At 33.9% G+C, this 22,009-nt stretch overlaps 1 protein-coding gene across 2 annotated transcripts in view; it reads left to right on the top strand.

Annotated features, from left to right (window-relative positions):
• Positions 1-21,768, top strand: part of TENT4B (terminal nucleotidyltransferase 4B) — a 50,283-nt gene extending 28,515 nt beyond the window's left edge. Inside the window, exons 5-13 of one of the 2 annotated variants that reach the window (XM_044664159.1) lie at positions 8,715-8,835; positions 10,355-10,462; positions 12,386-12,514; positions 14,416-14,629; positions 15,785-15,911; positions 16,003-16,106; positions 16,346-16,392; positions 18,433-18,597; positions 20,438-21,768. In XM_044664159.1, the coding sequence (XP_044520094.1) occupies positions 8,715-8,835; positions 10,355-10,462; positions 12,386-12,514; positions 14,416-14,629; positions 15,785-15,911; positions 16,003-16,106; positions 16,346-16,392; positions 18,433-18,597; positions 20,438-20,614 (1,192 nt within the window). In that variant the 3' untranslated portion in view covers positions 20,615-21,768. Of the gene's footprint in view, positions 1-8,714; positions 8,836-10,354; positions 10,463-12,385; positions 12,515-14,415; positions 14,630-15,784; positions 15,912-16,002; positions 16,107-16,204; positions 16,393-18,432; positions 18,598-20,437 lie in introns of both variants that reach the window. The other variant, XM_044664158.1, reaches the window with a different exon arrangement.
• The last annotated feature ends 241 nt before the right edge of the window (positions 21,769-22,009 follow it).

Raw genomic sequence — 22,009 nt, 5'->3', positions numbered from 1 at the left:
GCTATCATGTAAGTTGTCCTCATTCTGCACATTTCACTCTATTAGTTTATACAGATCTTCTGTGGTTTCTCTGAATCTTTTATATTTGTTTTTAATGGCACAAAGATAATCTCTCATCTTCATGTGCTATAATTTTTCCATTTCATAATTAATGAATACTCACTTTGTTTTATGTTTTTTGTTTTAACAAAAAGTTTCTTTTGAATAAATCAGCCTTTTACCTCTGTCTTTGACCTCTTTGTAACTGGAGGGGTTGCTTTACTACTTGGAGATTATAGTCCCAGGTGGCAAAATCAAAGAATTTCAAGGTTGCTTATTAGATATCTCAAACTGGATGTCCTGTAAACATTTATACTTAAAATAGCCAAAATTGAATTGGTTATCTTTCATCTTAAGCCCTCCTCCTTGCAAACTTCCCAATTATGGTTGAGGACACTAACATCCTTGAGTCCTCCAGGCTCAAAACATAGGTGTCATTGAATATTTACTCTTTCTCATCTCTCATATCCAGTCTGTTTGCAGTAGAAGGATAAGAGCTAGGCAAATGGGGTTAAGTGACTTGCCCAGGGTCCCACAGCCAAGAAGTATCTGGGTTATATTTGATCTCAGGACATTCCAACTCTAGGCCTGGTAATCTATCCACTGTGTCACCTGTAGCATCCTTGTTGTAGCTCCTGTAGTATTGCTTGAATGTTCTCCCTTCTCTAACACTGCTAACACCCTGCTTTAGGCCTGCATCTCCTCATGCCTGAATTATTGCAATAGCTTTCCGTTGGGTCTGCCTGCCACTTACCTCTCCTCACTCTAGTTCATCCTTCACTCGGGTGTCAGTGATTTTCCTAAAGTTCAAATCCAGCTATGACACAGACACAGACACACATAAATTCACTCTCCCTCCCTTTAATAACCTCTAGTGGTTCCCTAAGACTTCCAGGATCAAATATAAAATCTTCTGTTTGACTTCATTTTTTTTTTTTTTTTATCCCTTACCTTTCTGCCTTGGAATTATTCTAAACGAAGGCAAGGGGATAAGGGACTTGCCCAGGATTGCACAGCTAGGAAGTGTCTGAGGTGAGATTTGAACCCAGGACCTCCTGTTTCCAGGCCTGGTTCTCAATCCTCTCAGCTACCTACCTAGCTGCCCTTTGTTTGGCTTTCAAAGCCTTTCATAACCTACCCTTCCCCCTACCTTTCCAGTCTTCTTATGCCTTATACCCCCTTTCCCCACATGCCTTTTGACCCAATAATAGTGGCCTCTTTACTGTTCCTCATATAAGATACTGTATCTCCCAACTCCAGGCATTTTCTCTAGTTGTTTCTCATGGAATGTCATCACTTCTTTTCTTCTGGCTTCTGTTGGTTAAAATCCCACCATCTACAGGAAGCCTTTCTCAATCCTTCTTAATTCTAGTACTTTATGTTGATTATATTTTCTATTCTGTATATAGCTTGTTTATACTTAGTTATTTGCATGTTATTTCCTTCATTAGCCTCTGAGTTCCTTGAGAACAGACTGTCTTTTGCCTTTCTTTGTATCCTTAGCACTTAACACAGTATCTTATATATAGTAGATGCTTAATAAATGTTTACTGATTGACTCATTAACCTCAGACATAACTAGTCAAATCTGTACTTGAAAAAGAGACTTATTGCAACATAACAAATGAGATCACCTAATGTGTCGTTAAAGACCCTCTAATGAAATGCAGACTGCTACCTTTGGAGTCAATCCATTCCACTTTCAGATAACAATCCTTAGAGGTTTTTCCTGATATCAAGCTTAAATTTGATTTTCTATAACTTCTGCCCATTGCTACTCATTTTGTCCTGTGGGACTGAAGAGAATGAAGAGAATTCCTCTTCAGCAAGAGAACTCTTCAGATACTTAAAGGAAGTTGTTATATTTCCTCTGACTCTTTTCTAGATTGAACGTTCCCATTTCATTCAAATGTCATGGACTCAAAGCCCTTCATGATTCTTATTGCCTTCCTTTAGATGCCTAAAAGAATACCTCTTAATATAGCCCAAGATCAAGTTAGCTTTTTCGACTGCCTTATCTTATTTCTGATTAATATTGAACTTGCGTTCCATCACAACTTCCAGACAGTTTCCCAACTGCTCTTTGAACATTCTTCTCCAATATTGTACTTGTGAAATTGAATTTTTGACCCAAATGTAAGACATCCGTTTTAAGTTTCCTTTTATCAGATCCAGTCTGATTTCTAAGCTTTTTTTATTATTAAATTATTATTTATTATATAATTCATTTTTATATATTTATCAAGAGCAGATATTATATAATATATTAATATATACTTTCTATAATACATTGCTATTAAATTAAATAAATAATAAATAATAAAAATTATCTGAGATCATTTTTTCATCTCAACTTTTCTATTGTGTTATTTTAGCTCTCCCTCACAGTGTCATATATACATTTGATAAGCATGCCCTTACGCAAGCCACTGGTAAAAGTGCTCAATAGCACAAGGCCAAGAACAGATCCTTGGAGCAATGGAGTCTTCCTTCCCTGATGACATTAAACCATTAACAACTGTACTTGGATTTGCAGCTGGTTGAGTGGCTAATTTTACTGTCCTCTGGCCTAGTGGTGTCAAACTCAAATAGAAACAGGGCTTCTAAATTAAGTATAAGGATCCCTATGTGGGCTACATATTGACTTAGAAAACCACATGTTAATACTGATAATATTCTATTGTATTTTTTGTTGTTAAATATTTCCTAATTACATTTTAAGCTGGATTTGGCCGATTCTGGATTGTATATATTTGATACCTCTGATCTAACCCACATCCCTCAATTTTTTCTATTATAGTATGGGATATTTTATGAAAGTCTGCTCTTAATAAATTAATTCTAGTTCTTTCTAATCACCACTTCCTTTTTTAGAGCTCTGTAACTGTTTCCTTAATAATATTTTATAGAATTTTGCCAGGAACCAAAGTTAAGTTTATCTGCCATATATTTTTACAGATTGTTTTTTCCCCCCTTTTTTAAAATATTGAGACCCTTTTCTGGCCCTGGCCCCATGGTACTACCTCTCATTCTCCACTATCTTCCAACTAGCACTGACGGCGGGAGCTCAGCAGTCAAAGCTACCAGTTTTTCCAATACCTATGAATGTTATTCATTTTAGCCAGATGATTTTAATTCATCAAGGACAGCTTAGGTGCTCTTTTTGTTATCTTTTGTATGGGATATCAACTTCCTATTAGCCATTTTAGTTCTCTCTTTTCTAGTTCAAAGACTGTTTTTATCTGCAGATAGAATAGAAGAAGCTCTGTCTTCTCATTGTTGTAAATTATGGCCCTTTCCACCCTTAGCAAGGTCCTATCCCTTCTTTGATCTTTCTCTTCCCTCTTCTAAAAGTAGTTACAAAGCAACAATCATCTTCCCTTATTTTTTGTTTTCCTTTGATTTCCTTATCAGGTTGGTGGGTAGGGAGCTTTTTTCCCTCTCCCACATCCACCTCTCCAAAATTTCAATCTAAAGCCCTTTTGATTAGATTTGCAAGACACTAAGCAAGTCCATCTTTACTTGAGTTTGGTGTGTACTTCATCATAAACCAGTACTCTCATTCTATATTTTAGGCGTGGATCCAAGAATCTATATCCTATTCTCATTCAACATCTTCTTATTTAGCTGTTCATTTTCCAGATAATTTTTTTTCTAGTTTTCACTCCTTGTTTTCAGTGGGTATTTCTGATGAAAAACTCTGCCTTTGTTCCTCCTGTCTTCAGATTCTTGTGTAAGATGTTCTAACATTTGGTTGTACTTTCAAGGTTTCTTTTAGTATCATTTGTGCACGTGTGAACCTTTAGAAATTAATAATAGTCACCTATTTTGACAAATCTTAGGAGATTATCTTTTATAAAGCTTTTCACAATGCCAGACCTTTCTCTTATCAGGTTAACAAATTGCTGCCTCTCCATTCAGGAGCAGATGACTCACCAGATACCACTACTCTAATGGATGATTTCCCATTTGATAAAACCTGTGGATTACCACTATATTCTTTGGAATAGAGTTGCTACTTCCTCAGAGCATCCTGTTCTAGAAGGAACCTTAAATTTATTTTTAGCTATAAGTGTACAGTGTTTTTTATTTTATATAACTTTAACCTAAAAAATTGTTATTGTTCATTTGTTTTTTGTTGTCCCATTTGGGGGTTTCTTGGCAAAGATATGGGAGTGTTTTGCTATTTCCTTCTCCAGCTCATTTGATAGATGATGAGGAAACCGAGGCAAACCAGGTTAAGTGACTTGCCTAGGACCATTTAACTAGTTAGTTTCTAAGGCTGGATTTTAACTCATGAAGATAAATCTTCCTGACTCTGGACTCAACATTCTCCAGTTAGCTGTCCTTTTTTCAAATTGACAAGCTTTAACTTTTGCCTCCTCCCATTTCTCTTTCTTTTTTTAAACTAGGCAATGGGCGTTAAGTGACTTGCCCAGGGTCACACAGCAAGGAAGTGTTTGAGGCCAGATTTGAACCTAGGATCTCCCTTATCTAGGCCCGACTCTCAATCCACTGAGCCACCCAGCTGCCCTTCTCCTATCTCTTTTTACTCTTTACACACTGGTAAAAAAGAAAAACAGAACCTTAGCAATAGGTATGCATAGTAGAGCAAAATAAATTCCTGCATTGGCCTGTCCAAAATGGATATCTTATTCTACATCTTGAGTCTCTCTCATCTCTGTCAGGAAATAAATAGCACGCTTCATCATTGGTTCTCTGGATTACTTATTGGTCATTACATTGATCATAGTTCTCAGGTCTATAAGATTGTTTTATATTGTTCTTGCTATTGTGTAAATTTTTCTGCTTCACTCTATATCAATTTATACAGTTCTCAGTTTTCTTAAACTGCCTTTTTTTAAAAAAAACATTTCTTATAGCACAATAGTATTTTATTCCATTATATTCGTGTACTGGAATTTGTTCAACCATTCTCTTCTTGATAGGCACCACCCAAATTTACCACCACAAAAAAGAGCTGTTACAAATTTTTGTTGTACATTTGGTTCCATTTTCTTTTTTATTTCTTTGAGGTATAGGCCTACTATTGATATTGCTTCATCAAAGGGTATACATACAGTTAAATAATTTTTTGGACATAGTTCCAAATTGCTTTCTAGAATCCAGTCCACAGCTCTAACAGTGCATCAGTGTGCCTGTTTTCCCATAGCCCCTCCCCTTTTTGGCATTTTTCTTTTTAGTTAACTTTGCTAATTTGATGAGTGGAACCTCTAGAATTGCTTTAATTTGTATTTTCTAGTTATTTGTGATTTGGAGCATTTTTCATATGGCTGTTGATAGCTTAAATTCCTTCTTTGAGAATTGTTCATTCATGTCTTTGACCATTCTTCAATTGGGGAATGACTATTCATATAAATTTTGAATCATTTCCTTAAATATCTTGGAAAGAAAAATCTTTGTAATTTGTTCATCCATCCATCCATCCATGTATATATGTATTTATTTGAGAGCATTTTGTTGCTTATGATAATCTACAAAAGGTGAGGTTTTAAGCCCCCTTTTATGTTCTCTTCTATCAGAAAGACTGTCCTGAACTATTAATACAGATAATATAATAGTCCCTTGGCTGGGGTAGGATTATAAACATTTTATTCAGTGCAAATTACTGTAAAATTCTTGATGTTTCAATTCTGTGATATCCTCAGCCTTATTTTATAAATTGGTAATGCTATTTTCATTTCTCATGTCCTAGTCACCTTATTAAACTTGATATATTTTTCACTTCTTAATTTTGAGAACCATACCCAACTTTCTTGCCTTTATTTCAACAACTTGACAAATAGCCACCCTTATCACCATCTTCTTAATTTGTTTTACCCCTTTGTTATTGCTTTTTGTTTTATCTTACTTTCCTTTTTAAAAAGTTAGCTTACTTGATGATTGAGTTTTCCTTCTGTTTGAGCCGTTTTCCTTCTGTTTGAGCCCTTCTTTAGCTCAAGTTGTACTTCTTCAACTCATTCCACATAACTATAATTTTCTTTTTATTCAGCTCAGCTCTTTTTCCCCTTCGAATGTGAGCCGTGCAACCCTCCTTTGTGAAGTTAAAAAAAAAACACAATTTGCCAATTTGCCCACTTTAACATCTCCACTTGAGTGCTCCATAGGAATCTTAAACTCAGCATGTTCACAGAGGAAAGTTACTTTTTCTCTTAAAATCTTCATCCTGCCCCAAACATCCTTATATGTGTCAAGAGAATGCTATCATCCTTTCAGTTTCTCAGGTTCATAACCTTGGGATCACTTGAATTTTTCTTCTCTTTCATCTCCAGGGTATAGTACAGGGGTCAGCAACCTTTTTGGCTGTGAGAACCATAAACTCGTGCGGAAGGAGGAGGATGGAGGTGGAAGGCGCTGGAATATGGGGCGGGGGCTGAAGGCCCCCCTGGGGGCACATCCTGGGGCTCTGCCTGGATTGGCAGGTCCGGAAGTGGAGCCAGATATAGCTCCAGAGCCATACGTTGCCGACCCCTGGTATAGTGGATAGGAGAATGTTGGACTTGGTGTCCTCTCTGATACTTGACTAGCTGTGTGACCCCAGGTTAATCACATAACCCTTTGGAGCATCAATTTTTTGTCATGTTTAAAATGAAGGAAGAGGACTTAGTTGGCTTTTAAGCTCCATTTCACCCCTAAATTTATTGTCTTATGGCCCTCTACATCTAGTCAGTTCAGTACTGTCAGATGTTACTTCCATGACATTTTTTGACTCTTCCCCTTCCTGCTGCTTGCTTCAGGCTTTCATCATTCATCTGGATGTTTGTAATCTCTTTATTGGTCTACCTGCTTCCATCTTCTTCCCCTTTAATCCATCTTCCAAATAGCTGCCAAAATAATAATATTATGTCTTGATCATTTATCTGCTCTAAGATAGTGAGTTGCTTTGCTTTCTATCACCTTTTGAATAACGTACAAAATACTTTCTTCAGCATAGAAGACTTTTGTAATATGGCTCCAAACTATCTTTCTGTCTCTGTGTCACATTATTCACCTTTATGTAGTCAACATGTCAGCCAGAATAGCTGTTTCTTGTGTATTTACACAATTGCCTGCATGCCATGAATTCATTTTTTTTCATCTTCACTTCTCACAGTTCCTTGGAGACTTAGCTAAGGTTCTAACCTCTCTATGAAGTTGCTTGACCACCTGCCCCAAATGTTGTTTTCTTTCTTCCCAATTATTTTTGTTTCCCTATCTATATTCATGTTGGATCCTCCAGTAGAATGTAAATTTCTTACGGGAGGAGACTTGTGTTGTTTTTTCTTTTGTCTTTGAAGTTTATTCCCATAGTTAGCAAAATGTATGACATATAATAGGGTGCATGATAAATGTTTCTCAAGTTTGTGCAGAGAAGGAAATATTTCACTTTCTCCTTTTAGCTCATGTCTTAGATGATATTCCAGTGTATTGCTTAGAGTAGATGTTTAAAAAGTATTGGTCATATTGAGTTAAATTATATTAAAAGTGATTTCATTGTCATCTTTCAAAAAGGTAATGAGATAATTTAAAATTTTTGAATTAAAATAGAATTAAAACATTTCAAATGGTATTAATTTTTAGCAATTATTATGCCTGTTAGAAAGTGCTAAAGTGAATAACTTACTACAAAATTTACAAAATTGATAATAGATTTTCTGAGAAGCTAATGGAATTATAATGAAATATTCTTGGTTATACTGTAGAACTAAATTTTTTTTTACCTCATTTTTTGCTGCTAGGGATCTACTGCAACAGCTATTATTTCTAGGAATGAGGAATTCTTTGCTCCCTTCACTTAAAACCTTTACTCTTCAAGGGGGCATGACAGACTTTAGTTTTACAAGTCTTTATTAAATGTGCAAAGCACTTTGTTAGGCACTGGGGAAAGAGCAAAAAGAAGGTTGTGTAGTTTTCTAGGAACTTCCTCACTCTTTGTTTCTTTGATGAGATGGTCTTCCTAGAGTCTTAATTTTTTTTTCTGCAGTCTCTTAAACAAGGACCTTAATAACTCATAGGCTGTTGACATAAATAATTAGCATTGTTGTTCCAAATTAGGAGTACTTGCTACTATAAGACTTGTTATGGTGGGAGAAGAAGACAGGCTGCTTAGTTCCCCTAAATTCTCCAACACTACCTTTATTCCTAAAGTGTGAGAGTGAACTACAAGGCCACTCCAGTTTGCTCTTCTTTTTTCCTGTTTTTTTTTTCTTCTATTGTATTACAGATGACATACAGTGTGAGTATCAACTGTGTTCTACAAAATTGGACTTTTACTCAACTAACATTTTTGTTTGTTTAGAATCTAAGACTCTTATTGACCCTGAGGGATCATTGTTAAACTAACTTGAGGAAGTTTATGAGACTAAGCTTTTTGAAGACTGAATATTATTGCCTTTTTCTTTAAAAAAAAACTTTCCGGTTAGTCTCAATTTCTGTAAAAATGATTTTTGAGAAAAAAAGTGTTTATGTCAGTTCACATTCCCCCCAAAAGAAACCAATAACTAAAAAAAAATGGTTCTTATGAAGTTGCTGACTAGATTTAATTTGGGATATAATTTCATGAGTTTTCTGTGTTTTCCTGGAATATCAAATTGTTATTGGGATAATTTTTAGTCTCAATGTTTGAATGTGAATTAAAACAGTTTTTTTTCCCAACATTTTATCTCATATATTAGTGACATTGATCTTGTGGTATTTGGGAAATGGGAGAATTTACCTCTATGGACCCTAGAAGAGGCTCTTCGAAAACATAAGGTTGCAGATGAGGATTCTGTGAAAGTGCTCGACAAAGCCACTGTAAGTTCCTCCTTCACTGGCTTGACTCCTTTGGATCCCCTTGAGACTCAAGAGGTACCCCTGATTCTCGGAGTATAGAGCCTCTCGGCAGCAAATCCTATGGTGATAATAAAGTATTTTAATAATGAATACAGTAAGTGTCAGTAGTTATAATCCACATAAAGGGATCTTGAGACCAAGAATTTTCAGAAGTTCTTGAATAAAACAATTCAAGATGGTAGTATATAAACTAATGTTTAAACATATATGTATATATAAACTATATATAAAATTATCTCACCTTGTTTTTAAAATGTTGTGTATTAACTGTTTTTTTAAACCATCTTGTATTGTAAATGCACTAGAAGTGATAATACTTTAAACAAAAACAAACAAAATAAAAAACAAAATAAAAAAACTTCAAATAAAATTCTCTTGTGATATATATAACAAGTCATCTCTTTTAGAAAATTGAGTTTTCTTAAAGCCAGACACATCTGCAATTTTTCTTCCTAGGGAGCTTTTAGTTCAGAGATTAGTAAGCAATTGTAGACAAGCTTCTCTGCCCTGAAAATCATGTAATTGATGGGGCAAAAAAGAGGGGCTGTTTCCACCTTGTGGAATCTTTCAACTATTGAATATTTGAAAATAAGCTCTCAGGTATTATTTTCATTTTATTCCACTTTTCATTAGTGAAATTTTCATTCATTTTTATATATTTCTTGCTCTAGGTTGTCTTTTAAGTTGTTATTTTAAATGGTAGTATTCTGTTTCCCAATTAATAGAAATGGGCTGTTTCTAATGGCTTCGATATGAAGTTTCTGGTTGCCTTGAAAACATCCAATTTGTTTTCTTACTGGAACCATCTCAGTAATATGAATAATAAAAAGCTCCTTGCTCATAATAGGTGCAAAATGATTTGACAATGAATTAGAAGCATAATGTTCTCAAGATGGGAGAGTTCACAAAAGCTTCTATCTTGAATCTCTGTTTTTAAAGCTTGAATTACTCTGAGGATTAAAATATCCTGTTCTGCAAGAATCCTTTCTCAACTCCTCTAATTCCTATTTATCCTGTGTATTGATTATTTGTTGATATTTGTTTGTTTGCTGGCTCCCCCATTAGATTGTGGATCTCATGAGCACTATCATTTGTTACTTAGCAAAGGACCTGGCACGTAGTGGGTGTTTGATGAATGCTTATTTTTTAGAAAAATTTTCCATGGTTACATGATTCATGTTCTTACTTTCCCCTTCACGCTCCCAATCCCCCCCTCCCCATAGCCGACACACATTTCCACTGGTTTTAACATGTATTTCATGAATGCTTGTTGACTGGCAAAGGATTGAAACATAAACTGAGGAAAAAAGACTGCTTGGGATGAATACTTAGTATCTGTAATCTGTAAATTACAATACAAATAGATCTTCTAACAAAAATTTTGTCAGTGTTTACAGTCTTCTAAGTTTTAACTCCGTTGTTCTGTTTTTCTCCATCACTATAAGCTCAACTATTTAATTACATTTTTATATCTCTCTAGGTACCCATTATTAAGCTAACAGATTCTTTCACTGAAGTAAAAGTTGATATCAGCTTTAATGTACAGAATGGAGTGAAAGCCGCCCAGCTTATCAAAGATTTTACCAAGGTTAGAGAATATTTTTGGGAATATGAGCTCAGAAAATTGCTTTTGATTTGAGTGTAATTCATAGTGAAGATGTGCCAAAAATGTAATTAAAAAAAAAAGATTCTATTATGGTACTTACCAGAAATAATTTTGTTATCTATTTATGTTAAATACTGAAACTGTTAACTTGTAAGGATCTTGCTGCAAAACTATCCTAATTTTATAGATGATCATGATAAATTCAATTATCTCCCTTCTCTAATCAGTTCTCTAAACAATTCCACAGGTATGGTCATGCTATTCCCCTGCTCAAGAAGCTTCATTGATTCCCTAATACTTCTAGGATAAAACCCTGTAACAATCTATTCTCACCCTGTCTTTTTAAACATATTTCACATTACTTTTCACACTCTCTACATTCTCTCCAAATAGGCCTACTCTCTATTCCCCTACATCCTAGCTCTATTTCTTCTCCTACATCCTATCTTTTCTGCATCAGCAGTTCATCTTTTCTGGAATGTTCTCCCTCTTCTTTTCTGCCTCTTGGAATCTTCAGCTTATATGAATGCTTAGATTGTGTCATGCCTTAGAGGATATATATCTTTTGTGACTGTCCCTAGATTTCAGTGTTATCTTCCCACTAAAATTACTTTGTATTTATTTATTTTTATACTTTGTATTTTTGTATAAATTAATTTCCCCTGACGAATAGACAGAATGCTCCTCAAGGGCAGAGACTTTTGTTTTTTCTTGTATTTTTGTCATATTGTATCTCATCTTTTAGCAAATAATAAGTACTTAAATCAATTCTTGTTAAATGAATGGATAAATTAATAATTTGCTAACCTTGATTCCCTCTTGATGTGGGAAGTGAGTTGGAAGTGGTCTCAAAGGATTTTTCTGCTCTATTCCCTTGCTTTCATGGAGGGTGGATGCTTTTGGATGGTATCCATTTGTTATATATTGTTTTTTATGATTTACCAAGTGGCGCCTTATTCCCATTTTACAAATGAAGACACTGAATTAGAGAAATTGCTTTTTGCCCACATTCACAATAAAAATAAAATGTCATATCTGGTACTGGAACCTAGGACCTCTTATACCAAATTCCACATTTTTTTTTTGACTCTTACTAATCTATTTCAAAATTTAATTCCCCAGGTACAAGATATTATACATGTATTTCAGCTAAATTTTTTTTCTTGTGATAGCTGGAGCCCATTTTCCTTGATTTTTTTCCAGAGAAGAATTTGTTAGTATCCTCTTCTTAGCCTTGTTGTGTTTATGTACTTCATATAATTGAAGTTATCCAAACTTCAGGCTCCTCTTCTCCATTAGCATTCAGCATCTCTTAAAAAAAATTTCTATTTATCCTTTAATGTTTCTATAAATTCTTTTTGCAATTCAGGATGGCTAAATCTGGCCTGCCTATTGAGTGCAACAGGATTATTTTTAAATTTTAGTATATCACAATATTACAAAAATGCTGGGATTGTGTGATTGACTATAATCTAAGTGAAGCCATTTCTTGAAACTCCCGATTTAGTGTTTTGGAATGCTTAGAAATGTACTTCTCTTGTGTTGTTTATGTTTAACTAAAAGTATATCATTAAGTAATGATGTTATCAAATAAGAATCTCCAAATAGAATGCACTTAACTTGTGTTCTCTGTAATGTATATTGAAATACCTCCTCTAAAAATTATGTCTAATAAGAAAATCTTGGTTATATTTAACTTTAAAAGATAACGTAAAATTCTCTGTTTAAATCATTTCACCAACATTTACCATGGATAGTGCCAACTACAGAATATTTCAATAGTAGATACTCTTACATGTAATTATTTGAATGATTGAGCCTACTTTGTTCTTTGGTCATTCCTAAGATTCTTAAGGTTTTTGTAGGAATTAATGAAAATATAATTTTATTTATTTATTTTTTCAGAAATATCCTGTATTACCCTACCTGGTTTTAGTATTGAAACAGTTCTTATTACAGAGAGACCTTAATGAAGTGTTCACAGGTGGAATTGGTTCTTATAGTCTCTTTTTAATGGCAGTCAGTTTTCTTCAGGTAAGTGATATTGAACATAATATGCCAGTATAGATTAATTTCATACATACTCAAATTTTTAAAAATTAAATTCTCATTAGTTGTTAAACTACTCCAGGTGGTACAAGCATTTAAATGAGCATTTAAAAATATATGTTTTTTAGTAAATCATAGGTACTGGGAAATACTGAGAAGAAAAGATTTTCTTGTAAGATTTCTATTTTTAGTTCCATATCAATTTTTATGTATTTATTTATTTAAAATTTTTTCTAAATTTTATAAAAACCCTTGCCTTCTGTCTTGGAGCCAATACATAGTGTATTGGCTCCAAGGCAGAAGAGTGGTAAGGGCTAAGCAATGGGAGTTAAGTGACTTGCCCAGGGTCACACAGCTGGGAAGTGTCTGAGGCCAGATTTGAACCTAGGACCTCCCATCTCTAGGCCTGGCTCTCAATCCACTGAGCTACTCAGCTGCCCCCTTATGTATTTATTTGATAATTTTCATTGACCCATTTTGCTGTCCATAAATATGCTCTGATTTTTGTAAATTAATATGTATGTGCCAATAATATGAGTCTATATAAAATTTAGTTTCTTTTTTCATGATTACATAGTTTTTTACTATTATCAGAGCATATTCTGGCCACAATGATATAACTCTTTCTAATTATATGACTTGGATATTTGAATTAGGATACTAGCCAATAAGAACAAGTACTGGAATAATTTTTTTGTGTTTAGAATTGAATATGAATTACTAAAGTCCTAGTGTGGTATTTCTAGTCACATTACCAGTGCATGACAACTGCACACCATTGATCTATTATGGTAATCTGACTTTTCAGTATTTATGGTTCTGGCTTTTTAAAAGTTAAATTCCTAGCCCTTGTGGCTGCCATAACACTTTCCCCTTACAATCTTTCCCCTACATTATGACACCTGTTGTTGCTTCACTGCTTGGTGTAACCTTAGTATAGCGTTGTCTTTGTGTTTAGTGTGTGGATTCTATTTAGAGATTCTATTAAATTCAAATTATCTTAATACTTATTGATATTTGAGCTTCAATCCAAATTGTACTCAGCCTGTAGAGCAGAGGTTGGCAACCTTTTTGGCCGTGAGAGCCATAAACGCCACATTTTTAAAAATGTAATTTCATGAGAGCCGTACAGTGCTCACAGTGCACGCTCCTGTAACAGCTCCTGAAAAAAATTGACTTTATGGCTCCTGCAGAAAGAGCCATACGTTGCCAACCTCTCCTGTAGAGCATACTGCTTATACACTTGTATCTCCATGCTGGTGCTTATGCAGTTTCTGAAATATCTGGGATTTTCTTTTTTTGCTTTTCTTTTTTTTTTTTTCAGAGCCTTGCTTTCTGCTTTAGAATTGATACTGAATATTGGTTCCAAGGCAGAAGAATAGTAAAGGCTGGGCAATTTGATTAAGTGACTTACCTGGGGTCTGAGACCCAATTTGAACTCAGGACATCCTGTTTGCAGGCCTGGCTCTTTGTCCACTGAGCCACCTACCTGTCCCTTCTTTCCTTTTTAAAGCCCAACTTAAATACCACTTCTTGCATGAAGCCTTCTCTGATTCTCCCTTGTTGGTAACACACACTCTTGCTTTATCCTAATTTCATACAGCATTTTTATTTTACATTTTTATCATATACTTATCATGGTATTTTATTGTATATGTTTATATGTTATGCTTCCATTAGATTATCAACTCTATGAGGTCACCCTCTGAGGATATGAGACTGTGTCTTTTGTAATTTTTATGTCTTTCTCAGCTCCTGATAACAGTGCTTTTTGGTACTTAATAAATATATTCTTTTTGAATCCCATTAATAGAAGAAGCATAGTATTTGTTTCTTAGATGTCAAGGAAGAATTAATAAAACTTGTTCTTTTTTTCCTCTGTCCAGCTGCATCCCAGGGAAGATGCTTGTATACCCAATACCAACTATGGTGTTCTCTTAATAGAATTTTTTGAGTTGTATGGACGTCACTTCAATTATCTAAAGACTGGCATCCGGATAAAGGATGGTGGTTCATATGTGGCCAAAGATGAAGTGCAGAAAAATATGCTGGATGGCTACCGGCCGTCAATGCTGTATATTGAAGACCCCCTACAGCCAGGTATTAATGTTAAGTAAGACCTGTGGAAACCCATAGAAAGCGAGTTGTATAGTCAGTTTATTGTAGCTTGAAATAGCTTACTTTTTTACAGACAAACCAAGAGGACAATTTCCATATGAGTTTGGAGAAAATCTTAGATTCACCGTTGTCATTCAAAAAGAAGCATTCATTATGTGATATGCATGTGTATAGCACAGTTTGCTAATTTGTTTTCTGAGCCCTAAGTGTCTTCCATTGCATATAACAGGATTTCAACTAGGACCTTGATATTTATATCTTTAATATATAATTAGTGTGAAGATTTAATAATAATGAAAATTGCAGCTATATAGCAAAATTACTCTGTGATTAATGGATTTGTAGAGATAATTTTGTCCTATGATGCTATAATTTCCATTTAGTCTGTTTTTGCCTTATTTGATTTAGCATTATCTTGAAAAGTATCAATAAAGTAACTTTTCCCATAGAGTTTGAGTATTAAATTTGTTTATGTCCTAGTTTTGTATTAGTCATCATTTGAAGAGTTTAGTCTGTCTGTCTCTCTCCCTCCCCTCTCTTCCCACTCTCCACCCCCCCCCCCCCTTCCTTAGGACCTCACATCTCTAGGCCTGGCTTTCAATCCACAGAGCTACCCAGCTGCCCCCCTAGGCTTTCTTTTTTAGACTTTTTGATAATGAGTGAGGTGGAGTACTTCTCACTTGTGAAATTTAAAAGAGCTATATGTATAGTTTAGAAATCCACACCGGTCATTTAGAGCTACATCAAGGATATACACCTGTAGAAATATATTTCTGATTTAGTGCTGTTCTTTTATTCTTTGGGGAAAAGGAGAAGAAACTTAGAAATCAGAAATTCTAGCAGTGTTGGGACTTTGCAGGAAACTATCATTCAATTCCTTATGGCTTTTGTGTATTAGTTTTTTACCTGTGGTATAATCTTTTTTGGCAAAGCTACATTTAAGTCATCTGAACACACCTTAAAAATAAGTATTAGATATGTGATAGATATATTCAGAGATTTGGTATGTAATCATTTTTAAAAATACCTGGCTAAAATGTTGTATGTATTTCTAGTACTGGCTTATGTGCTACAGTATAAAAGATAATTTCAAATCAAATAAACTTTACTACATTTATGTATGCATTTGTTTTTAAGGTAATGATGTTGGAAGGAGTTCATATGGTGCCATGCAAGTGAAACAGGCCTTTGATTATGCATATGTTGTTTTGAGTCATGCAGTATCACCAATAGCAAAGTACTATCCCAACAACGAAACTGAAAGGTAAAAGTTTAACTAAAATGAGTAGATCAAATCTCAAGTCCTGAGGTCTGTGTTTTTATATTATAATATGTTCTTTTTTAAATATTTGCAGCATTTTAGGTAGAATAATTAGAGTGACAGATGAAGTGGCTACCTATAGAGATTGGATATCAAAGCAGTGGGGCTTGCAGAATAGACCTGAACCTTCATGCAATGGTAAGATTTTCTGATATTTATTTAATCTTACATGGACTTTTATACACTGTGCATATTTATGGGAAGAAACGTTTTCCAATTTCTTACCACTCTTTCAGGAAACGGTGTTACCTTGATAGTAGATAATCAGCAGTTAGATAAGTGTAACAATAATCTATCTGAAGAGAATGAATCCCTGGGAAAATGTAGAAGTAAAACTTCGGAATCTCTTAGTAAACACTCTTCAAACTCTTCATCAGGTCCAGTGTCTTCCTCTTCTGCCACGCAGTCCAGTTCTAGTGATGTTGTAAGTATAAGTATTTTAAAATAAATCTTTTTTGGAATTAGAAGTTTTTCTGTCATATTAAATATCTGAAAATTTTAAAGTTAGTTCATCTTTTGATTACTGAATAATGTCTAGATGTTTTAATTATTAAATCATTTTATATATTATTTATTGGCTATCTGCTTATTTAATACTTTTCTTTATGATAATTAAGTTTGAAGTCATTTAAGTGAGATATAAACTTTTACTAATTACAAGTATTTAAGCTTTACATAGGATATGTTATATAAAAATGCTACTATAAGTAAAGCAAAATGAATGAAATTTCTATTAACTAAAAATGAGCTAGTCAGCAAATGATACTGATACTGTTTGTGTATATATATATAGATATGTCTGCATATCTTTATCTATACCTCTCTATGCATACTCCAGATCTGTTAGCATGTTTTGATTCACTGGAGTTTTATGAAGCACAGAAGTGCTTCTTCACTCAGCATGAAGTTAGAGAAGCTTTTGAGAGAAAGCAGAGCAGCCATAAGACAGAAAAATTAGGGATTGTGTAAACCTGTAACTACCAAAAGAAGGTAAAAAGAGAATTGAGTTGCCCAGAAACCAGATGTATATATTGAGACAGTGGTAATTGGGTCCATACATATTGAAGTAGATGCTAATAAGTCTAAACAACTGAAAAAGTTTAAATTAGAGAATGTCTGAACTGTAAGGAGTCTTAGTAATTATCTAGTTTAACCCTATAATTTTATATATGATAAATCTGGAGTCCAAAGAGAAGAAATTTCTCTTAAGCCATATAGATAGTGATAGAGTCAGAAGGAGAACTCAGGTCTCCTGAGAGGCATCATGGTGTAGTGACTGTATGTGGAGTCAGGAATACTGGGTTTAAATCCTGCTTTTGATACTTCCTAACTCTGTGATCATGGACAAGTAACTTAGATTTGAATAAGTTTGGTTTTCCATTGTTAAATGAGGAGGCTGTATTAGAGAAATGTCTTGTAAGGTTTCTTCCAGCTTTAAATCTTTGATACTAATTTTTAGTCCATTCTACATTATGTTACAGCATGCTATTGTAAATGTAAATAAAAAAAATGACAGTACTGACTTTTGAAACATTACTTGAGGGGAAGCAATGGAAATTAAGCGTTGATAGGATTTAATAATTTGAAAATGAATAGGAGAAATAAGCAGAACCAGAAAAACATTGTACTCAGTAACAGCAATATTGTGGAATGATCAAATGTGATGGACTTAGCTCCTAACAGCAATACAATGGTCTAGAACAATTCTGAGGGACTTATAAAAAAGAATGCTATCCACTTCCAGAGAAGGAACTGTTGGAGTAGGAATGCAGATGAAAGCATATGAGTTATCACTTGTTTATTTGGGTATATGTTTTGGGTTTTGGTTTTATAAGATTATTCATTTACATAAATGAATAATATGGAAATATGGTTCATGTGATAATACATATATAACCTAGGTTAAATTGCTTTCCAGCTCTGGGAGGGAGGAAGAGGAAAGGAGGGAGACAATTTGGAATAACTTTGGAAAACTTATGTGGAAATTTGTTTTTAAAATTCTAAAAATAAGTAAAGAGGAAAAACTTAATAGGAGTCCTTTTAGTTACTTATAAGCTCAGCAGTTAAATCTAGAGGAAACTTAAATTCTGTTAAAAAAACAAAACCTAAACCTTTTCTAGAATTTTTTTTTAGAAATCTGTAATATATTTTTTAAAGCCCTTAATTTCCATTTTAGAATCAATATACTGTATATTGTTTCCAAAGCAGAAGAGCAGAGCAGTAAGGACTAGGTAGGTAACTAGCTAGGAAATATCTGAGGTCAAATTTGAATTCAGGACCCTCCCCTCTTTAGATCTGGTTCTCAATCCCCTGAGCCACCTATCTGCCCCCACTCTTAATTTTTAAAAGGATTAATTTATTCAAAAGGACATTTGTAGTTGAGATAATTATTTTGATATTTTCCCTTGAATTCTGTACATTTTAAAATATTGCATATTCTGATTAGTATGTGATTTGTGTTAAGGATTCTGATGCAACACCATGCAAAACATCTAAGCAGCTGATTTGTCGTCAGTCTACTGTGAACAGAGTGGGATCACAAGAAGTATCTTTGGAATCCTCCCAATCAGGAGGGAAAATACAAAACAACCAACCTCCTAATTCAGCCAATAGCACTAACAAATCTCAGGTGTGTGGAATTTATCTTTAAAATTCTTCTTCTTCTTTAATGCAAAATATTTTGAGGGAATATTTTAATTGTTAAATATGAGAAAATATGAATGTCTTAAATAATAGCCTATTTAAAGAAAATTATTAGTCTGGGAATACATTTGTTTTACTTTAATATAGGAAATTCCACAGAATAATGGGTACCTAATAAGACTCTTCCTAATAATAGAGCTCTTTTCTAATCAACACAACTTATCCTAAATCTAATACCTTAAATGGGTCCTCATTTCTATGGAAAGGCTTATATAATAATTCAAAATAATGCTAATTACCTTAAGTATTTTTTTCATGGTTCCATAACATGGTTTATACATAATCTCTTGGGTACTTTGGAGTTTTATGTGTTGTTGATATTAAGCACTCTGTTTGAGTGCTGAGCTCTGAATGTAACCAACGATTATTAGCCAAGAGTGGTTGATTAATGTTACCTTTGGCTTTTTCAGAGCTAAAGACTTCTTAAGCCAGTTGTCTAAAAATTGCTATGTGTCCATATACAATGAATCAAAATTTTAAAAAATTGTTTTCTATATATTGTAAAATGACAACAAGGAGAGGTTGTTGTTAGCAAGGAAAAGCAGCTTACAAAGGAAATAGCAAACTATAAAACTAGGCACAAAAAGTAAAAGCATAGAAGTGCTTTTAACAATATCTATAGGTATCACTGTTACATTACAGTACAGTAAAAGATCTTAATTCCATAGACTCATTAAAAAATGATTGTTATTCTCTCTCTATTTTCTGAAGAAGATGGGGAAAGTGCCATAAGAATTATTTTTAAAAACACTGGCTGGGCTTGGTGGTATATCCCTGTAATCCCTGCTGTTAGCAGAAGCTGAAGCTGGTGATGTGCCTGACATTAGGAATTCTGAGCTACCAAGCTAAGCCTGAGGCCAATATGATGAGATCCTGAGAGTGACTACCAGGCTGCCTAAGGGAGGGGTGAACCAACCCAGGTCAAGAACAATTTCAAAAGTTTAGTCAACCATAACTTTTTGTTTTTGTTGATGCTTTGGTTCTTAACCTACCATTATTTCTATAAACCATCCTTAGCACCTTCCCAACTAGGGAAATTATATTTTAGAAGATAGAGGATAAAAAGTGCAGTTTAACAAAATTAATCAAACATTGACCCTTAGGTGACACGACAGCATTTCACATCTAGTACTCCCATCTTTCCCTCTCTCCCTTGCCACATACAATGAAGGGAGGAATACACAATATAATTTAAATTCCATATTTTTTTTCCTCTGCTGTTGTGACATGATTCTCTACTGTTAACATGTAGCCATGAAGGAATTTTAATATTAGCACAAATAGAATATTATTAGGAAGGAAGGAAGATCTTGCATATAAACGCATAAAAATGATCATATAAAGCCCTTGAAAGGTAGCTGTAATTGATTTTGTGTTACCTGCTATTTTGTATCGCATGTGACAAGTAATGTAGAGGAATACCTACATTTCTGTAAAGATTGGTTTCAGTAGCACAAGTGGCAGTTTAAAAATTTTTTTTCTATATGTCTTATAGGCCTTGAATTAAATTTGTTATTTACCTGAAGTGTTTCTGTAATGAAGATTGGATGTTGAAAATTTAAATATATCAAATTAATGTAATATCAAGTGATCACTATTATAGCATCTTATAATCATTTTTAAATCTTTCTGAAGACTTAGCAACTCTCACAATGTTTTTAATAATGATACTGATCATTACTATTATTTAAACATGTTTTGTGGTTAGGACTAGTTTCTGATTTAATGTATAATATTGATGATTTTTTTTTTCCTCCTTTCAACAGCATGGATCAGCAAGGTTATTTCGTTCTTCCAGCAAAGGCTTCCAAGGTACAACTCCAACAAGCCATGGCCCCTTGATGACAAACAAACAGCATCAAGGCAAATCAAATAATCAGTATTACCATGGCAAAAAGAGGAGGCACAAGAGGGACGCAGCCCTTTCAGACCTTTGTAGATAGTTCCCAATCTTTTGATTGACTGTTCTTCTGTGTGCAATGATCTCATGCTACAGGATAGTTTGATAGCAACTCCTGGGATTCATTCAGGAGCTTCAGACTGTTCAGACGTTGATTAGCAACTGCATTTTTTTCCCAGCTCGCCACGGAATGGATCATGAAGACTGACAACTACAAAAACAAAAAGGAAAAAAAAAGGCTGCTCATTTGATAAGTCATATGCTATACAACAGGGTCATTTTAAGATTTAAAAGCTTGAATGTAAAATAAATATATATCCCATCAGCTTTATGCTGAATTGTAGGGGTAGTATTCAGTGTGTGTAGGGGGTGGTATAAACAAAAACTAAAAGTTTAAAAGGAGGGGGGAAGGAGAAAAAATGTATTTTGTGGGAAAACAGATTTAAAAGGTGAAAGTGATTTGTGCATGATTTTTTTTATTATTTTTGCATATATTTACCATTTTATTGTGTGTATATATAGAAGACCATATTATAGGAAATTGACATTTGTAATAGTGGATTTGTTAATACTTTTTACATAACATTACTGTTTAAATTGTAAACAGAATTTTCTCAGGATTAGTTTGAAAAATAATCTGAATTGTCATCTTAACATCCATATATAGGAACGTGATTAGTTCTGTTATTCAGAATTTGTTTTCCTCGGCATTGAAATGAATTAATAGAACACTTGTGACCTGCTGCAAAAGTTTTTCCTCTAAAAAGAAAAGATTTATGGTGGCAAATGAAGTTTATTTTATTTTGTAAAATGTGTACTATGTATTTTTGTGTAAACACTGAAAAAACTATAGTCATCTCTGATAATGAACTCGCAACTGTTTTCTATAGTGCCGTCGTCTTTGGCATTGGGCAATTACACTACTTTGTTTTTCTTTGCAGTCTTTTTTTTCTTCCTAAAAAGGAAAAAAAAGCCACCTGAATGTTGTCCATTCTTGTTGCAGTAAAAAAAAAAAAATACCACCTCAGCTCGAGTTCTACAAACATTTGCATGCCAGCTTCTTTAACCTTTGTGCTCGCGTGTACTTGTTTTCTCATTCTTTATTCTTTTTTAAATTCATGCTAAACTTCTGTGGGAGAGAATAACTGTTTAAGCTTTAATGAAATCATACTTATAAAACTATTTTCTTATACTCCACTTTATGCTTTTGGTATTGTTTATCTTTCAAAATTAAATGGTCTTTGATAATGGACGTATTTCGTATTGCCTTATTAAGACCAAACACTTCTTGTCATCCCATTCTTTATCCTGCCCTTTCACTGAATTGTTACCTTTAATTAAAACTTTTTTAAACATTGGCTTGTTTTAATCATACTGTAAATTTAGGTGGTGGTCAGTTGAATGCCTTGAGTGCAAATGAGATGTAAAATTCTGTTAT

This window comes from Gracilinanus agilis, chromosome 2 (assembly GCF_016433145.1).
Source record: "Gracilinanus agilis isolate LMUSP501 chromosome 2, AgileGrace, whole genome shotgun sequence".
Taxonomy (NCBI): domain Eukaryota; kingdom Metazoa; phylum Chordata; class Mammalia; order Didelphimorphia; family Didelphidae; genus Gracilinanus; species Gracilinanus agilis.
Note: the sequence above shows the minus strand (reverse complement) of the source record. Positions and strands in the feature narration are given on the sequence as shown.